Source organism: Haliaeetus leucocephalus, unplaced genomic scaffold, assembly GCF_000737465.1.
Source record: "Haliaeetus leucocephalus isolate CR32 unplaced genomic scaffold, Haliaeetus_leucocephalus-4.0 Scaffold148, whole genome shotgun sequence".
Lineage (NCBI taxonomy): Eukaryota > Metazoa > Chordata > Aves > Accipitriformes > Accipitridae > Haliaeetus > Haliaeetus leucocephalus.
The window spans coordinates 122,274-141,662 of NW_010972584.1; the positions used below are offsets into that span (position 1 = coordinate 122,274).

Below are 19,389 nucleotides of genomic sequence, written 5' to 3' on the forward strand. Positions count from 1 at the left end.
CCCCCCACAGCCCCCGATAAGCAGAGGCAGGGCCCCGGCCCACCCAGCCGCTCGCCCGGCCGCGACAGCGCACCATCCCCCGAGGGAGGGGGTGGGTATGGCTTCGGCGTGCGCTGGGACCCCCCCGTCCCCCCGCCGCGCGGGGGTTACTTCTCCTCCCTCCCCAGCGCACCCCAAAGAAGGCTGAGGGAAAACACAAAGTCGATCCATGCTGAAAATGATTTAGCGCGAAGGAGAGAAAAATAACAGCTCTAAAGTGAAGGAAGAGGCAGCCGAGGGGCAGGAGGCGGCCGGGGGCGGCCCCCGAGAAGCGGGGCCTGAGCCGGGCGGCGGGGCCCAGGGAGCCGGCACTAGGAAGCTAAGCTCGTACAAACTGCTGGCAGCCGTACACCGGTTTTTAAGTCTTTTTTTAATAAAACAATTTGAGGCTGTATCAAAAATTTAGTAAAAAATTAGATTTTGAGAGTTCACTGATTTTTTTTTTTGACTATCAACTATTCCTGGCACTTTTTTTTTCTTGGTTTTTTTTTCTTTTCCTTTTTTTTTTCTTTTTTTTTTTTTTTTTTAAATTTTTTTTTTTTTCCAACAGCATCCGGGCACGCCGTGAAGAGGCATGCGGCCCGGAGCCGGGGGCTGGCCAGGCCATTCCGGCACCGCTCTTAAGGAGGATTTGAGGCAAAGAGACAGCACCGCACTACGGAGAAAACACCCCACCGTCGCCAAAACACCTCGCGGGGAGAGGGTTTTGCTTAAAAAAGACCACCCCAACCCTGGCACTCGCTGGGAAGCAGAGAAGCCGTCGCGGCATGGGGCCCGGCTCACCCTCCCGCGAGCTCCCCCCCCAGCACAGCGCTGCACCCCGAGGTGCGGGCAGCTGCCCCCGCGCTTAGCCATAGGTACCCCAAGCCAGTCTGACTCAACTGATGACTATTTTATGATGTGTGAGAAAAATAGGATTTCTTTGATTAAAAAAAAAATAATAAAAAAATAAAAGAATCAAACCCCAAACCAAGAAGCCAATCCCCCCAAAGAGGAGGAGGAGGCTGGCTGTCCTTGAGGGCCTCCCCCTAAGCAGCCCCAAATCGCCCCTGGAGCTCACCTGCAGCACAGCACTGTCCTCCCCCTCCCCAAAACTACACATCCCAGTTTAGGTAAACAGCAGATTAAATGTAAAAACTTAAAACATCGACTTCAGAAAGTCCCTTGAATTTAATTATTTTTAGGCTACCTTTCATGTTACGTCCTGTAGCTAGACACACGTGAATAGAAAAAACAGTACAGTTAGTGTTAAAGGCAAACAGCGGAGACCCAGAGTGCTACCCCAGTGCTGCCTGCTCCTCCCGCCCCATCCCGTCCCGTCCCCCCTCCCTGCCCGCCACCCCGGCCCCGGCCAGAAGCCCAGCCGCCGGGAAGGCGTGTTTGAGCCGAGAATTTTTTCTATGAATAAAATAAAACCAAAGCTTGTTAGGCAAAAATAAAACAAGTGTCCCCCCGAGTCCCACAAGCGCTCCAGTGCGGCGGGCACAGCCGGGGAGGGCCTGCTGGGGAGCGGGCTGGGGTTTCGGGTTCCCGGCTGGCGAGGGGGCTGCCGGCCCACAGACAGCACTGGCGTGGAGCTGGAGGCCCCTTCTCCCCCCGAGAGCCTCCCGTTCGTTAAGGGGGGACGTAGGGCGGCGGGGACCTGTACGGGGTCATGTTCTTCGGGCGGGAGCCCTTCCCCTCCATGGGTGCGGTGAAGGGGGGGGGAGGCTGGTAGGGCGGCGCGTTGGGGTCCTCGTCCCGCAGCGGCGTGTACTCCCCGATGGTGTCCTGGTTGAGCGGCGTGGTCTCCGGCATGCTCTGGTTGGGGTACTCCGGGGGGGGCAGTGGGGCTTTCTCCTCCTGGAGGATGAGGGGCATGCTGGAGGACGGTGGAGGCTTGGAGTCGTCCAGCTCGTCGGCAAAGATGATGGGCACGCCTTTCTTTATGAAGGTGGCCTGGTCTTCGATGGTCAGCTTCCCTTTCCTCTTCTTGCGGTAGCAGATCATGGCGATGATGCCGGCCACAAGGAGGATGGCGGCCACCACCACGGCAGGGATGACGGTGTGCAGGTACACGTCGTCCTCGCTGCTCTTCTCGGGGTCTTTGCCCGCCGCTACCGTCGGCGTCACCTCCGAGATCACCCTTCCGTCCTTTGTCACGGGGATGAACTGGATGTGCCTGCAACTGCCGGAGCCGACCACCGACACGTTCAGAGGCTTGAACTCAGGCTGCAAGACGTTGGAGAAAGCCAGGCTCGGCCCGCCGGAGTCATCTGCAATTTTTTTGCTCAAAGTCCGGATCTGCTCCCGGGGGCAGGGCTCCAGGGGCAGCGTATTGTTTGTCCACTCCACTACGATGGAGCCTTTGGCGATGTCCTGCACTGTGATGGTGCTGCTGTTCCTGTCGCCGAATGCCAGAGCCAGCTTCTTCACCAGCATGATCTTCTTATTGATGTCATTCACCACCGCGTTGTGGTCCCCTTCCAGCCTGGCCTTGAACTTCACCGGAGACTTGTCTCCATGCGGGCGTTTGTGGACATGGATTTCAAAGGCATCCACAGCAAAAAGCCCACCTTTGTCGGTTGCATACATGAAGTACTCGTGCTTCCCGATGTGGTTGTGGTCCGGCATGCCGTACATGAGCTGGCTGGTGCTGTTGAACTGCACCCACGAATTCTCCTCTATCATCTGCTGCTCCTTCAGCTTCAAGGTCAGCTGCAGTTTGTCAGTGGTGGTATCTTCCTTGTCGTAGAAAGTATCCGAGGGTATTTTAACCTCGAAGTAAGTGCCCTCCCACGCGTCGACCCTGTCGATGTGGTTTGTCAGCTTGGGTGGCTCGTTTGGCTCCCAGGGCCGGGGGATCCCACTAGCTGTGGTGCGTACGCGGGTTGGCGGGGAGGCCGTTGTCAGCTTGGAGATGGGGGATCTGGTCGTGCTGGGAGGCTTCGTCGGACGGGGCGTTTTGGGTCTTCGAGTAGGCCTTCGCGTCGTCGCCGTGGAGGAATCCGTTGTGGATGGCGTGGCTGGCTTCAGAGTGGAGACTCTGGGTTTCTTGGTGGTAGTTGTGGGTGGCGTGATCACCGCCGTGGGCTCTACGTACCCAGGCATCGTGGGGCGAATTGGCACGGAGGCCGTGCCAGTGCCTTCTGCTACCCTGGTTGGCTGGATTGGTCCCAGAGTGGGCGTCTGGACGATGGGGCCCCTCGTTCTGATGGTGACCGTAGGCTTCCTTGGCAGCGGTATGGGCTCCCGGACAGGGGGTGCCGTCGTCTCCGTGGGAGGCGCGATGGCGGGCGATGTCGGGGTGGGGACGATCCTGGTTGGCGGTTCTTGCGCGGCAGTGGTGGGCGGCCCGATGGCAGTCAAAGGCGTAGGGGTGGCATTGATCTGCCGCCGCATCCTCTTTGGGAGGTGAGGTTTCTTGTTAGCGATGTGCCAGCCAACAACAGGGTAGCCAAGGCGGGCAGACATGGTTCCTTCCTTAGCTGGAGCCTCGACCTTGCTGATGTTGGGGACACTGTTTTGGCTCAGAGAACATCCCAGTTTCCATGAGAGTAAGGCCCCATTTTCCACCACCTTCTTTGCATTTCCTGGTCCAGCCATAAAGGCTGACATGTCAAAGAGTCTGTTATTTACAACAGGAACCAACTTCATGTTATGAAGTTCCACCTCCGAGAAGCTTCTCATTCTGTTTAAAAGTTCAATCCTCTGCTTTGGTGTCATTTTTGTTAAGTCAGCATCCAAAATGACAGTCAGGATAGTGACCGGCTCTTCTGAGCCGCACACAAATGGTGCTGCATCACCTGTGTCCTGGACGGCTGCTCGCACTGACTGAGGCTCATTGTGGTCTTCTTGGTGGACCTCCACAGAGAAGACATTTGCAGTCTGCGGCACGTAGCTCCCATTTGGGAAGGGCTGCAGCGTGGTCACCGAGATGTAGTGGACGCCCTTGTCCGTGTCAAGGGGCAGCCCTTCCAGGGAGCTGCTCTCCACGTTCCAGTGTAACCAAGAAGGCAAGGAGTCCTTCCCAGCTTCAGAGATCTACCAAACAAAAAAAAGAACAAGGTGCTTTTAGAAGTACAGCATTAGGACAGGTTCTAGCAGCAATAACGCTTAACTTAAAGAATTAAAGAAAAAAAGCCTGAAGCATAACAACTGGGGAAGGAACATCCTGGCCAGAGTGGGGCAGCCTGTCTCCTCCTCCGCATGGTGGCAAGGACAAGCTCTGCAGGGTGTAGTTGTCCCAAAGGGCTTAAGGAGCCATAGGAGGTCATGAAGCCCTGGAAAGGTCCCTCGCCTGAAGGCACTAGCTCTCTAGCACTTGCTGTGCAACTACTAAGCACAAGTGGTTCATTTTCTCCAAGGGCAGAAGGGGAGTTTAAGTCACAGGGACGGCTACAAAGCTGAGGTGAAGTTATGCCCTACAGCAGAGACGATCTAACAACTGCCCTCCTCCCACTCCTTCCTCTCCCATCCCTGTTGTCTCACTCCTTTCCTCACCTGATCACACCCTGCAAGCCCTTTGCTCCAGCAGCTCAGCAGAACATACATTTTCTCTCTTAACTTTCAGCTTCGTCCCGGTGCCTGCAGCAGCCAGGCTGAGCCAGAGGGGCCAGAAGCTGGCAAACTACGGCTCAGAATCCCCTGCCTGGTTGGAGCACACCAGCTCTCACCAAGCAGCAGCAAATCCCGAGAGCTATGCAGCCACTTAAAACACGGCGTCCTCCTGCGTTGCCAGAGGAACAGCAAGCCAGGGATGAAGGAGGGGAGCAAACCTGACATCTGGTCACCCCAGCATAGCACTGTGATGGCCAGTGCAGGCAGGCCAGGACATGGTGCGTGGGCTGGGGCACTGCTGGACATCACACAGGATGGCACACCAGCCTGGCTTTATATGCAGAGTTAGCTTAAAATGAAGAATTTCACTTACATATAATAACAACTTGCTTTTGCAGACTAGAAACAATGGGTGGCTTTGGCCCAGACCGCAGTCTCCTCAGAACTCCAACACACTATTTACTACCTCTTTTAGGTCAACAGCAACACTTTTTTTTTTTTTTTAATGTGACTTGTGGTGCAGATTAGTGAAGCGCAGTCCAAGAGCACAAGCCTCCCCTTCAAACTGCGTGGCTCAACAGCAGGGGCAGTACACTCCATGGGGATTTCCATATGCTCCAGAGGAGGAGCGAGCCTGCAAGTAACCTCACCAGCTGCCTCCTCTTCCCAGTTTATTCATTTGTGCCTTTCTGAGCCCATCTTCCTCTTCCAACTTCACGTCTCCTTCCCAGCCAGCCTAGGTCCAGACCCTGTGAGTCTCCTGACCATTTTGCTCATGCAGAGAAGACTCTGGTTCTCTCCAAAATGTCACCAGCGTGGCTGATACCCCACCAAGGTGCTCCCCACCCCATGCAGGGGAAAGTCAGACGTATCAGAGCCTGGGGGACTCCTGCCTCCTGCCCTGGACTGTAGCCAAGGGTCGATGCAAGCTCCCAAAGCCCTCATTCCCAGCAGCTGATGTCTGCCCGTCTGCACTACAGCCGCTTGCTGATAACCAGGCATAGCAGAGCCGCTCAGGCTGCATGGTGGAAGGGGTGACACTGCCAGCTTTGCGGGCTGTGACATTTCCCAGAGCCGTAGGCACTCCAGGACGAGTAACTTGAGCTTTGCCACCTCCCAGACTCAGAGGCATTTGGAAAGTGCCCTGGCTAGGCTTTCCAGAGCTCGCCACAAGGTATCTCCCTCTACCTACTCAGAGGAAACAGGACGTTTTGGGGGCCATGGAGACACATTTAGCAGCCCAGTCGAGGCTTTGGGCTTGCTGCAATCCGATGCAGAGCCACTCTCCAGCTCTTCTCCTGAAAGGGTGCTTTGGTTACTCTGCAATTCTGTAAATCTCAGACATATTTCATAATTTATCAAACGCAAAGCTGGGCAAGGAGCTTCACAAGGAAACCTGCCTGGCAGGAGTGCCCTCACATCCAGCAGTGGGTGCAGAGATGGGGCTGGACTCACCAGACCTGCCCAACCGCAGGTCCTGCTGGGGAAAGCCCCTGGGATGGACAGATGAAGAGCAATGCCCAGTGCTGCAGGGCTGGGCAGACCGCGAGTCCTGGGGTACCTCTCCCACCACCCCCTGCCAGCTGCAGGCAGGATTCAGGCAGCACACTGAAGGGCAGGGCAGCCAGGCTCACAGACTACCCCCCCCGCTGTGGGTTTCAGCACACTGAAGGGTCTGGATGCACAGCTCTGCAAGGATAACATATGACCCGAAAGCTTTTGTGCAAGAGCTGCAAAGGGTTTTGGCCACAACCGTAGGGGCAACACCCTCATTCCTCTCTTCTGCAACGGATCAGCCCCGCTTTCGGCCAGCCTGGACAAGCTGGAGCGCACATCATGAGACACGCTGGGTACAGTTTATGGAGCAGAGTTTAAAGCTGTTAGCACATCTTTTAGTTAACTCCTCAGCAGCAATATCCAAGAGCAGGAAATTAAGATTCCTGCTTACACCAGCTGGAGAAAGCCTTCCCACAGGCCCTACACACTGATGTATCCCACCTGAACATCCTTCCACTCGGCCTCGCTGTTTACCCATGTGTCTGGCAGAAAACGGTGGGTTTTGGCAGGGCTGCTGCGTGCGCTCGCCCCCCCACCGCAGCAAGAACAGGAGCTGCTTTTACCCCAGCTGGCCTCAAGGAAAAGCAGCCCTTCACCTGAGACGGGCACAGGGAGCAGAGCCTCCCTCCTGCGGGGACAAGGGACCAAATTGTCCTTCCTTGGCATCTCTGCTGCCAAGAGAGAACAAAGGCAGGGTCTGCTCCTGCCCAGCCAGTAGAAGGGCTGACCTGCACTTGTGTTCCTTTAAAAAAAGTGCAATTTCATCACACCCTCTAAAAACTGAGATGCCAATACAGCGCCCAGTGCAATCCAGCATTTACTTTAGCAGGAGCTGGATGGTGCCACTCTTTATCCCTTTGTGCCAAAATTAGCCGCTAACCTGCCCACTGGGGAGGAGGAAGGGCTGGGCTGGGCACACATTAGGAACAGAAACATAAGGAGGCAGGACAAAGCCACACCGTTATTGAGGCTTACACAATCAAGAAAAATACAAACTTTAATAGTGAGTGGTTAAATGCATGCTGAATGTGTAATTTCAGGCTACATTTGGAACAAATCTTCCCCTTCCATCCACTCTGCGAAAGCCCTTAATTACAGGATCACACACTCCGTACAGAGCTTTCCTGCGAGCCGGAGTTTTCTGCTGCTCCCTCCTCCCCGGGCACGGCCCATGACTTGAGGAGGAGACATAAAACAAGCGTTGCCTTTAATCTCACATCACAAGGTAATTCTCTCTTCGGTCATGTGTGCTCCTATGTTTGATAGCCAAACTCACTTAGGAAAAGTGGCCAACCCCACGTGCAAAAAGGACAGCGAGGGAGGCACAGGCCAGTCTGAGTATTTCTGCTTGGAAAACCATTTTTAACCTACAGTTTACATGAGCCCTTATGGAACGTGAGCTTACATGCGAGAAAATGAAACCGCAGCTAGGCAGATTCACACCGAAAACTAGGCTCTCCTGAAAAACAAAAACAGGCCAGGCAATCACCTACCAGGACAACTTGTTCTAGCAGGGATGTGACAGCTGCAAAACATTTATAAACCCACTTAAACTTGATTTAAAAAGAGCTGAGCTAGTTCAGCTGTATTCAACCTAGGAGGAGATGTGGACTGTTTCTACAGGTTCTGCAAGAGGTGATTAAGAAAATCAGATTTATGTGTATTACACCTATGAAACCCGTGAAGCTGCCTGTGCCTCCCCTGGGAAATCTTTGGGAAGGCAACAAGTCACAAGCATTCAATGCCGCAGCTCTGCTTTAAACACAGCTACTGCCCTGGCCGCAGAATTCATCCATGTTTGCATGACAAAGGAAGAGCCCAGCAAGATTAGAGTAGATAATAAAAGCAGTTATCGGGCTGAATAAAAATACTTGTTCCTAAATGAACGCTAACCAGCCAAGCCCTCAGCGTGGGTCTGTCCTGGTCATGGCCGTTGCTGTGTTCGTGGTGGCGTGAAACTGGGAGTGGGGAACCCTGGACTCTGTTCTAGCGATGTTTCCTTCAAATATTGCTTCAAAGGGTATTTGTTAAAGCTATGCATAGTTAATGATTTGGGATCTCTAGTCTTCATGTTAAAAGTTTCCCAGTTTTCTATGGATGCATTAAATATCAGCCTTAAGCCCTGCCATTTCCCTCCAGGGGTCTGGATTCAAAATAACTCTTCCGTTGCTCAAGAAAAAAAAGGCTGTCTTTGTTTTCCCATTATTTGAGATAACTGTAAATGAATGCTTATCGGCTAAAGATTACACAAGCCTGGCAGTGTATTGAAGACCATTAAAAAATTAGCCATGTTTGCTATTTTAAATATATACAGTGGTCTGGCTGGTTTTGAAGACCTTGTTCACAAAGTCCTTTCAGATATACATGGCCTGTTATTTTTAGGCCAGCCAAGAGCAGTCAACTCATGAAAGAAGATAGCTCGGTTTGATTTGTTTTTTTAAACTTAGATCTTAAAGCCCTGTAGCCAACAAGACAAAGATAAGCAAAGGAACAGAGAGCAAAACTACTGCCTCTGAGGCAATTCAGGCAAAAAGCACATTCTTGCCTACAAGAGTGCCCTCTAATCCTCCAAGTATTTCATCCTCCTCCTCCTGATGAATCCTCCAAAAAGGAGGCAGCAAGTCCTTCAGCAGGAGACAGGTACCGCAGGATCCCGCCACAAGTCTCCCTTTGGTGCACCACTATGAAATCCTCCCGGCCCTGGAGGTATCCAGTGGGATCTCCCCAGTCTATGCCGCCAGACCTTCCTGTGGGCAGCAGCAGCCGCCAAGGACTCAGCTCCTTCCTGCGCCCTTTCAAATAACTCCTAAAAAACCCCTGACTGCTTTTGGGCAGGGGTGAGCATGGAAACTCCTGCAGCTCTGCCAGATTTCCCACCACCCCCTTCTCCTCCCCATGTCCAGCTGTTCCTGAGAGACAGATGCCATGCCAGAGATTTCATCTGGAGTATAATTACTGCTGACAATTTACTGTACTACAGACTCCCCTTCTGGGTTGCTCCTTCAGCATTACCCTAACACACACAGCCAATAATGAAAATACCCTGGCTGAGCCCTCTCTACATCTGAACAGAAGGCAAGCTGAACTGTGCTCAAGCTGACTGACCTAACCGATGTTAAACCAAGTCTGCAGAGCTCAGGCTTCTGCAAGCAATTAACCAGCGGGCAGGGGAAAGAAAATGGAAATTCAAATGCAATTCAAATGCAAATATAACTGCAGAGAAAGAGTAAAACCTAAGCTGTTTGCCTAAGCCTAAGCTTCATCTTAACCCCCTGCTAACGCAGCAGCACCGGGCAGTTTTGGCAGCAGAAGCAACAGGCAGTCTCAGCCCCAAATCAGATACACGGACAGGCATATTTTGGGCTGCCTTGTCCTGCACAGGCCAAACGAGGCGGTGGTAGAGACATCGGTTTCAGATCCACTGCAGCACTGCTGGAACTGTGGGCACTGCAGTCATTCATGGTGGTGGTACAGCCGACCAGGAGCCAAGAGAAGCAATGAGAACATGGGGCCTGCAGGCTCTGAGTCAGAGGATGGAGTCCTTGTTTTGGGAGGCAGGCTCTGGCCGTGTGTCCATCGGATGCGTTCCTCTTCTTCACGGACACAAAGATGGAGTCAGCGACTGCAGGCGTGGGGTGTGTGGGCAGCCGAGCTGTCCGGGTACCAGTGCCCAGGGCAGGTCCTGCAGCAGCAGAGGCTGCTGCACTGGGTCAGGGAACACGATGGCTCAAGGCAGGAGCTGGACAATCCTCAGACAACAACGGCCATGAGTCTTTGACCCCAAGGAACAGCCCTGACAGGGAGGCTTGCCTGTACACAACTAGATGATGATACAAGATGGAGCCCTCCTTACATCCCCCCTCCTTTCCCCAAATACATCAGAACTGCAAACTAGGACATCAGATGGGTCTTGCCTAGAAACATAAGGCCCTGAAAACAGTGGTGAAAGCAGGATGGGCACCTCCCAAGAGCCTTCTGTTTGCTGGGCAAAGCAACAGTGCCACTGCACAGTGCTGCGCTATGGGAAAGCTCAGTCTGAAGAAAAGGAAAGTTGCATTTACTTGGCACAGCGCGCAGGGAGGAATCACAGCACATGCATTTCCCTGCCGAGGGGACTGTGATACCTGCCAGAGCTTTTAGGTATCTGCTCATCTGAGCTGCTGCATGCCTTGGACAAAAGGCGCAGGAACTCACAGACAAAACCAAGCTGCTCCAGGACATTTCAAGCAGATGCATCTGCCCCTTAAAGTCTAAAAACAGCCCCGAGACTTCACTGCCTCTCAGAAGTACGTCAGCCTTGGTGACCTGAGTCTTCATCACCAGCAGGAGCTCACCACCTCTGTTCAGAAACCGAAAGCTATATGGGAACAGCCAGTAATTGGTGCTTCCTTTGTGCACAGGGTAGGTCAGGACAGTTAAACTAACTGCATTTCAGCTGGTCCCAGCTAAAGCCCTGCAAAGCTCTTCCTGCATGTCTCCATACGCTGAAGCTGGTGCCTTAGAAAAATCAAACCATTCAGCTCAGAAAGCTGAGCTAAGGGACAGCGAGGCTGCAGAGGCTGCACACAAGTCCTGGCTCTCAACTTCAAACTTCAGTCCCTGAAGGACTAGGCGGCAAAGCTACTTGAAGTAGCAGCTCTACTTTCACATGCTCATGAAAACCCAAACTAGAAGTTTGCATGTCTGCTGCTAATCTGCATTTTCCAGCCATTGAATGGGCAAGCAAAGCCTCATGCACAGCAAACAATCCTCCTCCTTTGCGGATGCAAACGTAGGGCTGTGTTGCATGGACGCAGCCTGCCTGCCCAAAGAGCGGTGCTTTGTCTCACCAATTTCTTTACGATCAGTAAAATGGCTTCACAACGGCGCAGGCTGGGCAGCTACGCCCAGCTCATGCCATCCTCACATACTCCTACCATGACGGCTTCTTTTCCAGATGCGCCTCTGTGTTTGCTATAAGGGCACTATTCAGCGTCCCACTCGGCCTGGGCAAGGGAACACAACAGCTGTTTCACTGGGAGGTCACTACAAAACATTGAGTGTCCCAAGAAATCCTCCTTTCATCGGTCCATGCAAGCAGCTTGGAAGGATTTGTTTAGCCTTATTGTTGGAGCGGGAAGGCACAGCCCGCCCGTGCCAGGGCTGGGGTCAGCATGGGCTGCCCACACCCCGCTTTCTCCGTTGTTTGGGGGGTGAGCACGGGGCAGGAAAAGCCTCAAACAGCTTAAAAAAAAAAAGTTCAGTCGGGCTCTTCTTTCAGCGCGACTTTTTATACGTGAAAGGCCAAAGGGAAGCAAAAATACCACACAGCAGGGATGCCAAGTGCTGGGGGTTTAGTGCTGCCGCTGCACAGCTAACCAGCCCTGGCAATTTATTCCTGCCATCAGCAGATTGCTGGAAAGCTGGCATTCAAGATTGCGGCAAGGAAAGGCGAGCCAGATCCCGCAATCTCAGGTCAGCTCCTTCAGAGGATTCTCCTTATCATCACACTCCTCAGTCTCCCCGGATGCTCAGAGCAACAATCCATAAGAGCAGGACAAAACAAGGAACTTCCCAGCCTGTCTGAAAAGCTAGTTTATAATTAGATTGAGTCACATTTTCCACTCTTCCAAATTCAGAGCTTGTTACTAAGCATGCACTGAAAATGCCAAATTCCCTGACTCGGTCTTGCTGCAGGAAAAAGATAAGCAGCCCCCTTGGCCCCCCAGCAGAAATCTTATCACCTCATCTTATCACTAAGATTGCAGCATGGCAACTAAGCAAAGCCTTGCTCAAGTCATCCTTTGCCTGGACCTGTTCCAGGTGCTGCCATTTATCCCTGCACACTCCCCCGTAAATAGCAGCTGTTGCTACACCTTCTGGTTAGTACAAGTCCAAGAAAACTGGGGACCCCAGGGACGAGGTGAAGCTCAAAGCTTCAACACAGAGAGCCTTTTAAGATACCCAACTTAATGACAGAGCCCCTCAGGAGCACTCTTTGCTTGTCTTCCTCCTTTGAGAAATGCCACTTTAATAAAATTCACATTCAGTTAAAACTCTTTGAAAAAAATCAGTATTTTGTGTTTTTCTCCTGAAAGTGTCCTGGCACTGCAGGCTGGTTGCCAACATCCAGCCCTTTGCTTCAGGGTCAGAGCAGGGCTGAGGCGTGCAGCACAGCCCGGACAGTAGGTACTCGATGTCACAACTCCTGCAACCCAATCTCTGCAGATCCTGTTTACAGAACAAGGTCCCTTAAGTCTGATGAGAGCCACCAAAAAGTGGCCAATAAAAAACACTTCAGCAGATGGCAAATAGAACAACCATTGGAAAATCAGGCTCCTGCGGGGAAAGAAAGACTCCTTTTTGCCCAGATTAATATCCAATGCTCCGATAACCCCACAAACGTGCTGCATAGCTGCACTGCGTAAATCAGCTATGTGAGTTAATTCAGTTGTTCTAATCACTTTGCCACCAGCTATGTTTGCATAGTGACAGCTTCTTGGGGTCCCCGCTACGTTTTATCTGTCTTCCAAACAAAGCCCTGGTGAGACTGTGCACTTTAAAACCAAAAATAATCAGGAGCCAAGACACAGCCAAGAACGGTAAGAGTTAGCTGTGCTCACTTGAGAACTTTTCCTTAGCATCAGCTAACAAACCTACAGCAGATCTCCTCCGTGGGATCCATCCCATACCTAACACTACCAGGATGAAGGCAGATCAGCAGCTTTACATTATCTTCAAGGAAGATGCAGCAAATCACCTGCTTCCGCAGGGATGTGCCTTGGGAAGCAGCAAACAACCAGGAGTTTCTCTCCTTCCAGCATGCTTTATAGACCTCACGTTTAAACAAAAGCCATTAAAATGCATGTCTTTATGTACTGCGGGTATACACATTTAGGATATTGGACTGTGCAAGGGCTCAAATACCATGTGGGCACACTTGTATTAATTAGAGGAAACTGGATTTATCCCTGCATCCCAAGGGAAAGAAGCAGGTATTGCTTCAGCAATGCCACTTTGTGACTGTATTTAATACTCAGACCCAAGTGCAGTGCCTGGGTGTTTCTGGAGAGGCATCTGCAGCCCAGACGTCTCCTGTTCACTGCACCCAGCCTAGAGAAACACCATTGCAGCCTCCAGCCCCCAGCTCAGGGTCACAAAGGCCTTCTCACAGACTTGGAGATGCTTTCTGCTGCAGTTTCTGCACCAAGTCAGATCAAAGTCCTGCAGACAGGACGGAGGTAGTCACCACATAAATGCCCTCTTTGTGTGGTTTTTCTTTCATGGGCTAAGGCCCATGTCAGCTTTCCCAATTTGAGGCAGGGTATCATCGCTGGTGGGATGAGCTGAGAGCCATACTTACAGCAACAGCCACTGTCCCAAATGCTGACAGAGGTGCTATCAGTGTTAGTGCCACTGTCCTCACCTGATTATTAGTGTCATCACCTGGACAGCAATGGGAGGCTTAGGTTTTCATACAAGAAAAACGGGACAACCTTAGAGACGGGACTAGCAGACCTCATGGAGACCAAGATCAGCACTGCAAAATCAATGATCGTGCACCTCAGCCTAATGTCCTCTTTTGGGACCTCAACAACTGGAAGCAGAAATAAACCACAGACCTGGGTATTTCAGCTGATGGCAAGACATCTGAGCCAAAGTGAGGCAGACATGAAAAAGCAAACAATTGTAGGATATATCAAACAAGGTTATTTATAGAAGAGAAAAGGAAGTCTTGATGCCTTTATACAAGGCTCTGGTAAAATTTCATCTAGAGTATTTTCTATAGCTGTGGTCACGCAAACATAAGAAAAATAAACTCAAGCTAGAAGAGGTGCAGAAGACAGCTGCAAAGATGAGAAGAGGAAAAGAAAGCTTATTTCATGAAAAAGACTAAAGAGGCTGGCTTGCTTAACCTAATAAAATCAAGACAGGGGAATATGCCTGTCACTTATAAATACATAAAGGAAGTAAATATTATGAAGGTAGAACTGATTTAAGCTAAAGGGCAGCACATATAAATATTTCTAGCCATCTCTGAATTTAGGCTAGAAGCTGCATTTTTAATCAGAGCAGCCAAATTCTGAAGCAGCTTCAAATGGAAGTGGCAGGAACAGGAAATCCACCTGGTCTTTGGCCCAGGTATGATCTGTTCTTCAACAACAGGACACAGCTGAGAGGTAATGGGTCAGATTCCACACACTCTTTGGTGGAAATAGGGTAAGGAGATCATCAGGCCAATGGCAACTGATCATGGTGAGGGTACCAGCACCAACACCCACAGTTATCCTGCTCCCAGCCAGTGTCTGCCAGGAGACAGTGGGAACCTGTGCAGCCTTGCACTACCTGTCTGCATAGCAAGGGGGTTGTATCATATGTGGAGATCAGATGTTTTAACCCAACTCCTGTAAAAATGCCAAGGTTTTGGCGTCAAATGTGGCACAAAGGGCTGCAAGGTGCCAAGCTGCTGTTAACCCTTTGGGGAAGGTGCAGCAAAGAGTTTTCTTCCCCAAGACACCTTCAGACACCAGGAGAGCAATCTTGCAGTGAGAAGCCTTGCTGTAGTGAGGAAGCTAGGCGACAGCATCTGGACTGAACTGCCACCAAATTCAACAGCTGAAATACATGCAAGCTGCAGCTGTCCTTCAGAGGACACATTTGTGCCTGACCAAGGCACCTGCTCAGGAAGACAAGGCACAGAGGAAGGGGGTTTTTAATTGCCAGCGGTGAGTTACAATGGCCACAAAGCCCTGCTGGCAGCTGGCTCTGAGCAACATTGAAACTAAGACACAACGCAGGTTTTTTTACTTCTTTTCTATGTGTCCACCTTTGCAGCTTGAGCGCATTAGAATAAACTTGCTTTTGTAGTTAACCATAAAATCTCACCTGTTCTTAAGCAGCTTGGGGTTGGCAGGGAAATACTGGCGACTGCTCCCAGGAGCACATACCTGATTACGCACAGAGCCCACATATCTGTGCGGGAGTATGTGCCTGCAAGGCACTCCTCCACCACTCTGCAGATGCCTGGCGTTGTTTCCATCCCACAACCGAGTTTGCAGAGAAAAGTATTTTGTCTACAGCCGGCTGGAATCTGCTAACAAGCAGGGAAAGGATCTGAGAAGCAGCTTCAAGGCGATCGCCACCACAATATAAACTGAGCCTAGAAATAATCAGTGGGAATTATCTAGAAATGAAGCAATCACACCTTCTTCAGGCTCCAGATGGGAAGCTTCTGGGAGTTTGGGGACATCAACTGTCAGCTTTTTTTTAAAAGAAAAAAAAAAAAAGAAATTATAGCCAATTTCTTTGAAATGTAAGGGGACTAAGTATAGGCAACCACATCTCATTGTAAACTCTGACCCACTGTTACATCTCAAAGGGTACAGCCCTTGTTCTTTCTTATTAGGGTTTAAGTACACCAGTTAGCAAGATCCAGAAATACTAAGTTTTTACTGCTCCAGCTAAGAAATGCGAGGCAGCCTGAGAAAAAGACCAGAGCAACTTGCCCTGAAACTTTCCAGTAAAACAAAAATGCACCCCAGCACCCAAAACTGCCTACGCAGTTCTCACTAGCCAGGAATCAAATCCCCATAGCAAAGGTTGGCTGTGCTCAGCAGCCAACACGCATTCTCTGCAAGGGAGCAACCTTCCAGATACACTGGCTAAGCAAGGATGCTAACAGTGCCCCAGAGCCTGCTGCACTTTTAAAATCAATTTCAAGGTGAACAGATGCAACACGCACTTCAGCAAGCCCACGGACAAGCATGAAAATCGCTCCCAGCGTTTGCTGAACTACACGCAACCAGCAACTGCGAAGTCCTGCTCCAGCCCAGTCCATTTGAGGCTCTTCAGGCAAGTGGCAGAGGTATTGTTCGAAGCTATCAGGTGGGTGGAAATAATCTATCAGGATTTTCCTGGAGCTACTAGAGCTATCACAGATGACTTTTGCGCCAGGAAAAGAACACATAGGAAGCTGCAGTATTATACACACACTGAAAATTATTCTTGCCATCAAAGTAGCTATTAGACAACACCAGAGCAAGCCACTCTGATGCAAAGTCCCAAACCAAAGTTATCATTTCCATAACAGAAGATTCTGGGCTCACTGCACCCGTCTGGACTTTTGCAGCACAGTGCTACACAGATGCCCCACGCTCAGAAAACAGGCTGCGGTTAAAGCAGGGCAGGCACCACCGCCTCCCATCCAAGCCAGTCTCCTCAGCCGCAGTCAATTAAATGTCACAGCCTTTGCTTTGAAACCAGCCTGTCCCCTTCTTTGACTCCTCTAGCCAGGGGCTCACCCACCACCTTCCTCCTCCCCATCTGACTGTCTGTCAATAACAGATGCATTCTTCAGATTTTCTGCCTACCACTGGCACATTGCGGTCCCAGCACCCTCGCTGAAGCCAGCAAGATCACATATCTGGATTGAGATAATTGTGTGACAGTACGCAGAGCTAAAACAAACCTGCCTTCAAGGAGAAACTAAGATGTCAGACTTTCTCCCAACTTGTTCTCCATCTCCCTCTGATCTTCTGACACACACCAGAAGGTTGTCTTTTTATCATGTTTTCTAAAAATGGATTTTTACAACTATTTTTCAGTCTTACTCTCTGAAAAAAAAAATCCAAGATTGGAAGGTAACTCTGTTTTCCTTTAAAAACAGAAATTTCTGAACTTTCCATGATCCAAGCAAGCAGATGCTAAGACGACAACTTCTCAGCACCTTCCCAGGAAGGGACTAAAGATAAGCAAGCATGTGCTTGGCAGTGTGCCTACCTCCTCCACTCCTCTAGGCTATTCTGACACTTTCTTGCCCTCAGGACCAATACCACAACTCAGTTTTCAGGTGTCTGCAGTGCCAGTGGCATGAGGGTAAGTCAGATAAAGAGAAAAGCTCCCATCTTTCTCAAGAGGGCTTCAGGACGAGGTCAGGAGAGACTATGTCAAAAGCAGCCCAGAGCCCTGCTGGCGGAACAAGGTCTCTGTCTAGCAATGTTTTGTTATCACAGTGAAGCAAAATCCCTGAGCCTCAGAGCACCAGTCTATGGGAATCTGTGGCTCCCCAGATCCCGAGGCAACATCTCCTTAGGAATGCGCCCATCGTTCCAGGGGCAGAGTATCTCACAGTTTAAATACAACCAACAAATCCAATCAGTCATCCCTGAGGAGAGAAGTCTGTTCTCCATTACAGAAGAAAGGAACTTTGCAATGAGGTGAGGATTTTATTTATTTATTTTTTTAAAAAAATTCTTCTCCATAGTCCTACAAAACCTTAAGGCTGCCTCACAGCAACCCTCATGACTCAGCATGTTAGTGGGGTGAGTGCAAGAATATAACTGAAAACAACCCTCAGGGAATAGCATTTCTCACCTGGACAATTTCTCCATTGGAAGCAATTAAATCCGTGGGGATGGAGACTCTGAAGAAGCGTCCTACCACCGCAGAGCTGTCAGGTATGCCCACCACAGCCGGCACAGTCTCCCGGAGGTCCGAGAGCACAGAGTGCATGGAGGCCTCCAGCTGGTTTTCCCAGTCCCGAACCACTTCTGCCGGCTCACTGGGCCAGTGGCAGTGAGCAGAGGCCGCCAGCAGCAGCACGGGGAGCCAAGTCCTCCCCAGGAAAGGGGGCTGCAGTAGGCATCCAACAGTCATTCTTCCCGGCGGCCTCGGCGACGGTGCTCCAGCTGGAAAGAGGACCACAGGGAGTCTGCAGGCACCGCAGCGCAGGCAGGGGATCTGCCAGTCCTTCACAGCAGCCTCATCCTAGGAGTCCTGGGAACCTGGTTAAACATAGGAAACCCAATCAGCACATTAATTACGGTATCTAAGCCGGCCAGCTCACACACACAGACCTCCTTGCAATGGACAGAGGGCTACCTGCCACGCTACCCTCTTTGTTTCAGCTTTTTGATTTAACTGCAAGAGTTACCACTACCATTAAAGAGAGCAAGAGCTTCTCAGGTCCTCTTCTGATGTACAGCATCTCTGGAGAAACAAGATCCTCCTGCTTTTCCATGCACACAACCATGTTTCTGCTGCTCTGGAGCCACAGCATCCTGAGATAGCCACACGTAGGGAGACGGGGCAGATACAACCAAAGCTGAGACAGAGCACAGTGGTAATAGGTGTCCTTTCAAGGCAAGCTGAAGTCAGGCTGGGGCATCAGTGGATTTAAATGCCAGTTACCCAGTATGAAGGTCCCAAGAAACCTTCAGTACTCCAAAGCTGCCATCTTGACAGCTTGATGCACAACAGATGCTTCTGCTCCTCTGACCCATGAGCCTGGCTTTCAAGCCAGGTCTCCTCTCAGTTCCAGCTTTTGGTATTAGTGTGTTTAGACTTGATTTGGGGGCCAGTAATACGCACCCCAAAAATCAGACTAGAGTAAGCTATGCACACACTGAGTCCCACACTGCTACCCACCATCCAGCCCCCCCCCTGCTTACACAGCTCACCCATCCCCACGCTCTGCCAAGAAGCATCCCCAGCTCTCCCTCACTTTGCCGTTTTCTTCTTTCACTTGCTTCCTCCCCATCCCCACACTCTCTCTGGTCCCCTGGATCACAGCTTTCCTTTCTCTCTCCTGTTCCTTTGGTACATTATTTCCTTTGCTTCCCCAGCTGCTTCTCCCTCCAGACTGCATTCAGCCACGGCACACAGGAGTCACGGATCTCTACACACCCCCACGTTCCTCTTCACAGCCTGTTTGCAGGAGAGCAAGTAGGTTCATGAAAGAGGACAGAGGCACTTGGGACCCCAGGGGAAGCCATACTGCCCACTCCGGCATCTCAGTTTGCAGCTAGCACAGCCCTCTAACTAATCTGCAATAACGAGCGGAGCAGTGGGTTATGCAGGACTGGAGGACAGACACACAGACCAAGTGGGTGTTGCTCAGCCCCCAGGAGCATATGAGACTGGGGTCCCTTGGGCCAGGCACTCTAATGTCTTGAACCAACTCCTTTTTTCTAGGCTGAGAGAGAAGTGGCTCCAAATTCCCAGAGCAAACCCAGCCCAACTTCTAACCACTGCCTCCCAGTCCTCTGAACACAGCTCTGATTTATTTTAGTCTGTTCCAGCTGCGTTGTGTGATGCACATCAGGCCGTCCCAAGAGACCCTGGAGCCAGACCGGGTGGGAAGGGAGATCCCACTGCCTCTTGCCCTTGCAGAGCTCCCAGGACAGCACAACAGCAGGACCAGCCGACCTGCTGTGCTGCGGCCAGGCGGGCACGTGTTGCCCACCACAGGCTTGCAGAAGCAGGCAGAGGGCCTGT

At 51.2% G+C, this 19,389-nt stretch overlaps 1 protein-coding gene across 1 annotated transcript; it reads right to left on the reverse strand.

Moving 5' to 3' along the window:
• Positions 1 to 1,190: 1,190 nt before the first annotated feature.
• On the reverse strand, positions 1,191 to 17,849 carry DAG1 (dystroglycan 1 (dystrophin-associated glycoprotein 1)). The gene is made up of 2 exons (XM_010561550.1): positions 17,488 to 17,849; positions 1,191 to 4,062 (listed from the first exon to the last, which is right to left on the reverse strand). The coding sequence occupies exons 1-2, from the start codon at positions 17,767 to 17,769 to the stop codon at positions 1,654 to 1,656; spliced, it is 2,691 nt and encodes an 896-aa protein (XP_010559852.1). The 5' UTR covers positions 17,770 to 17,849; the 3' UTR covers positions 1,191 to 1,653.
• Positions 17,850 to 19,389: the final 1,540 nt, after the last annotated feature.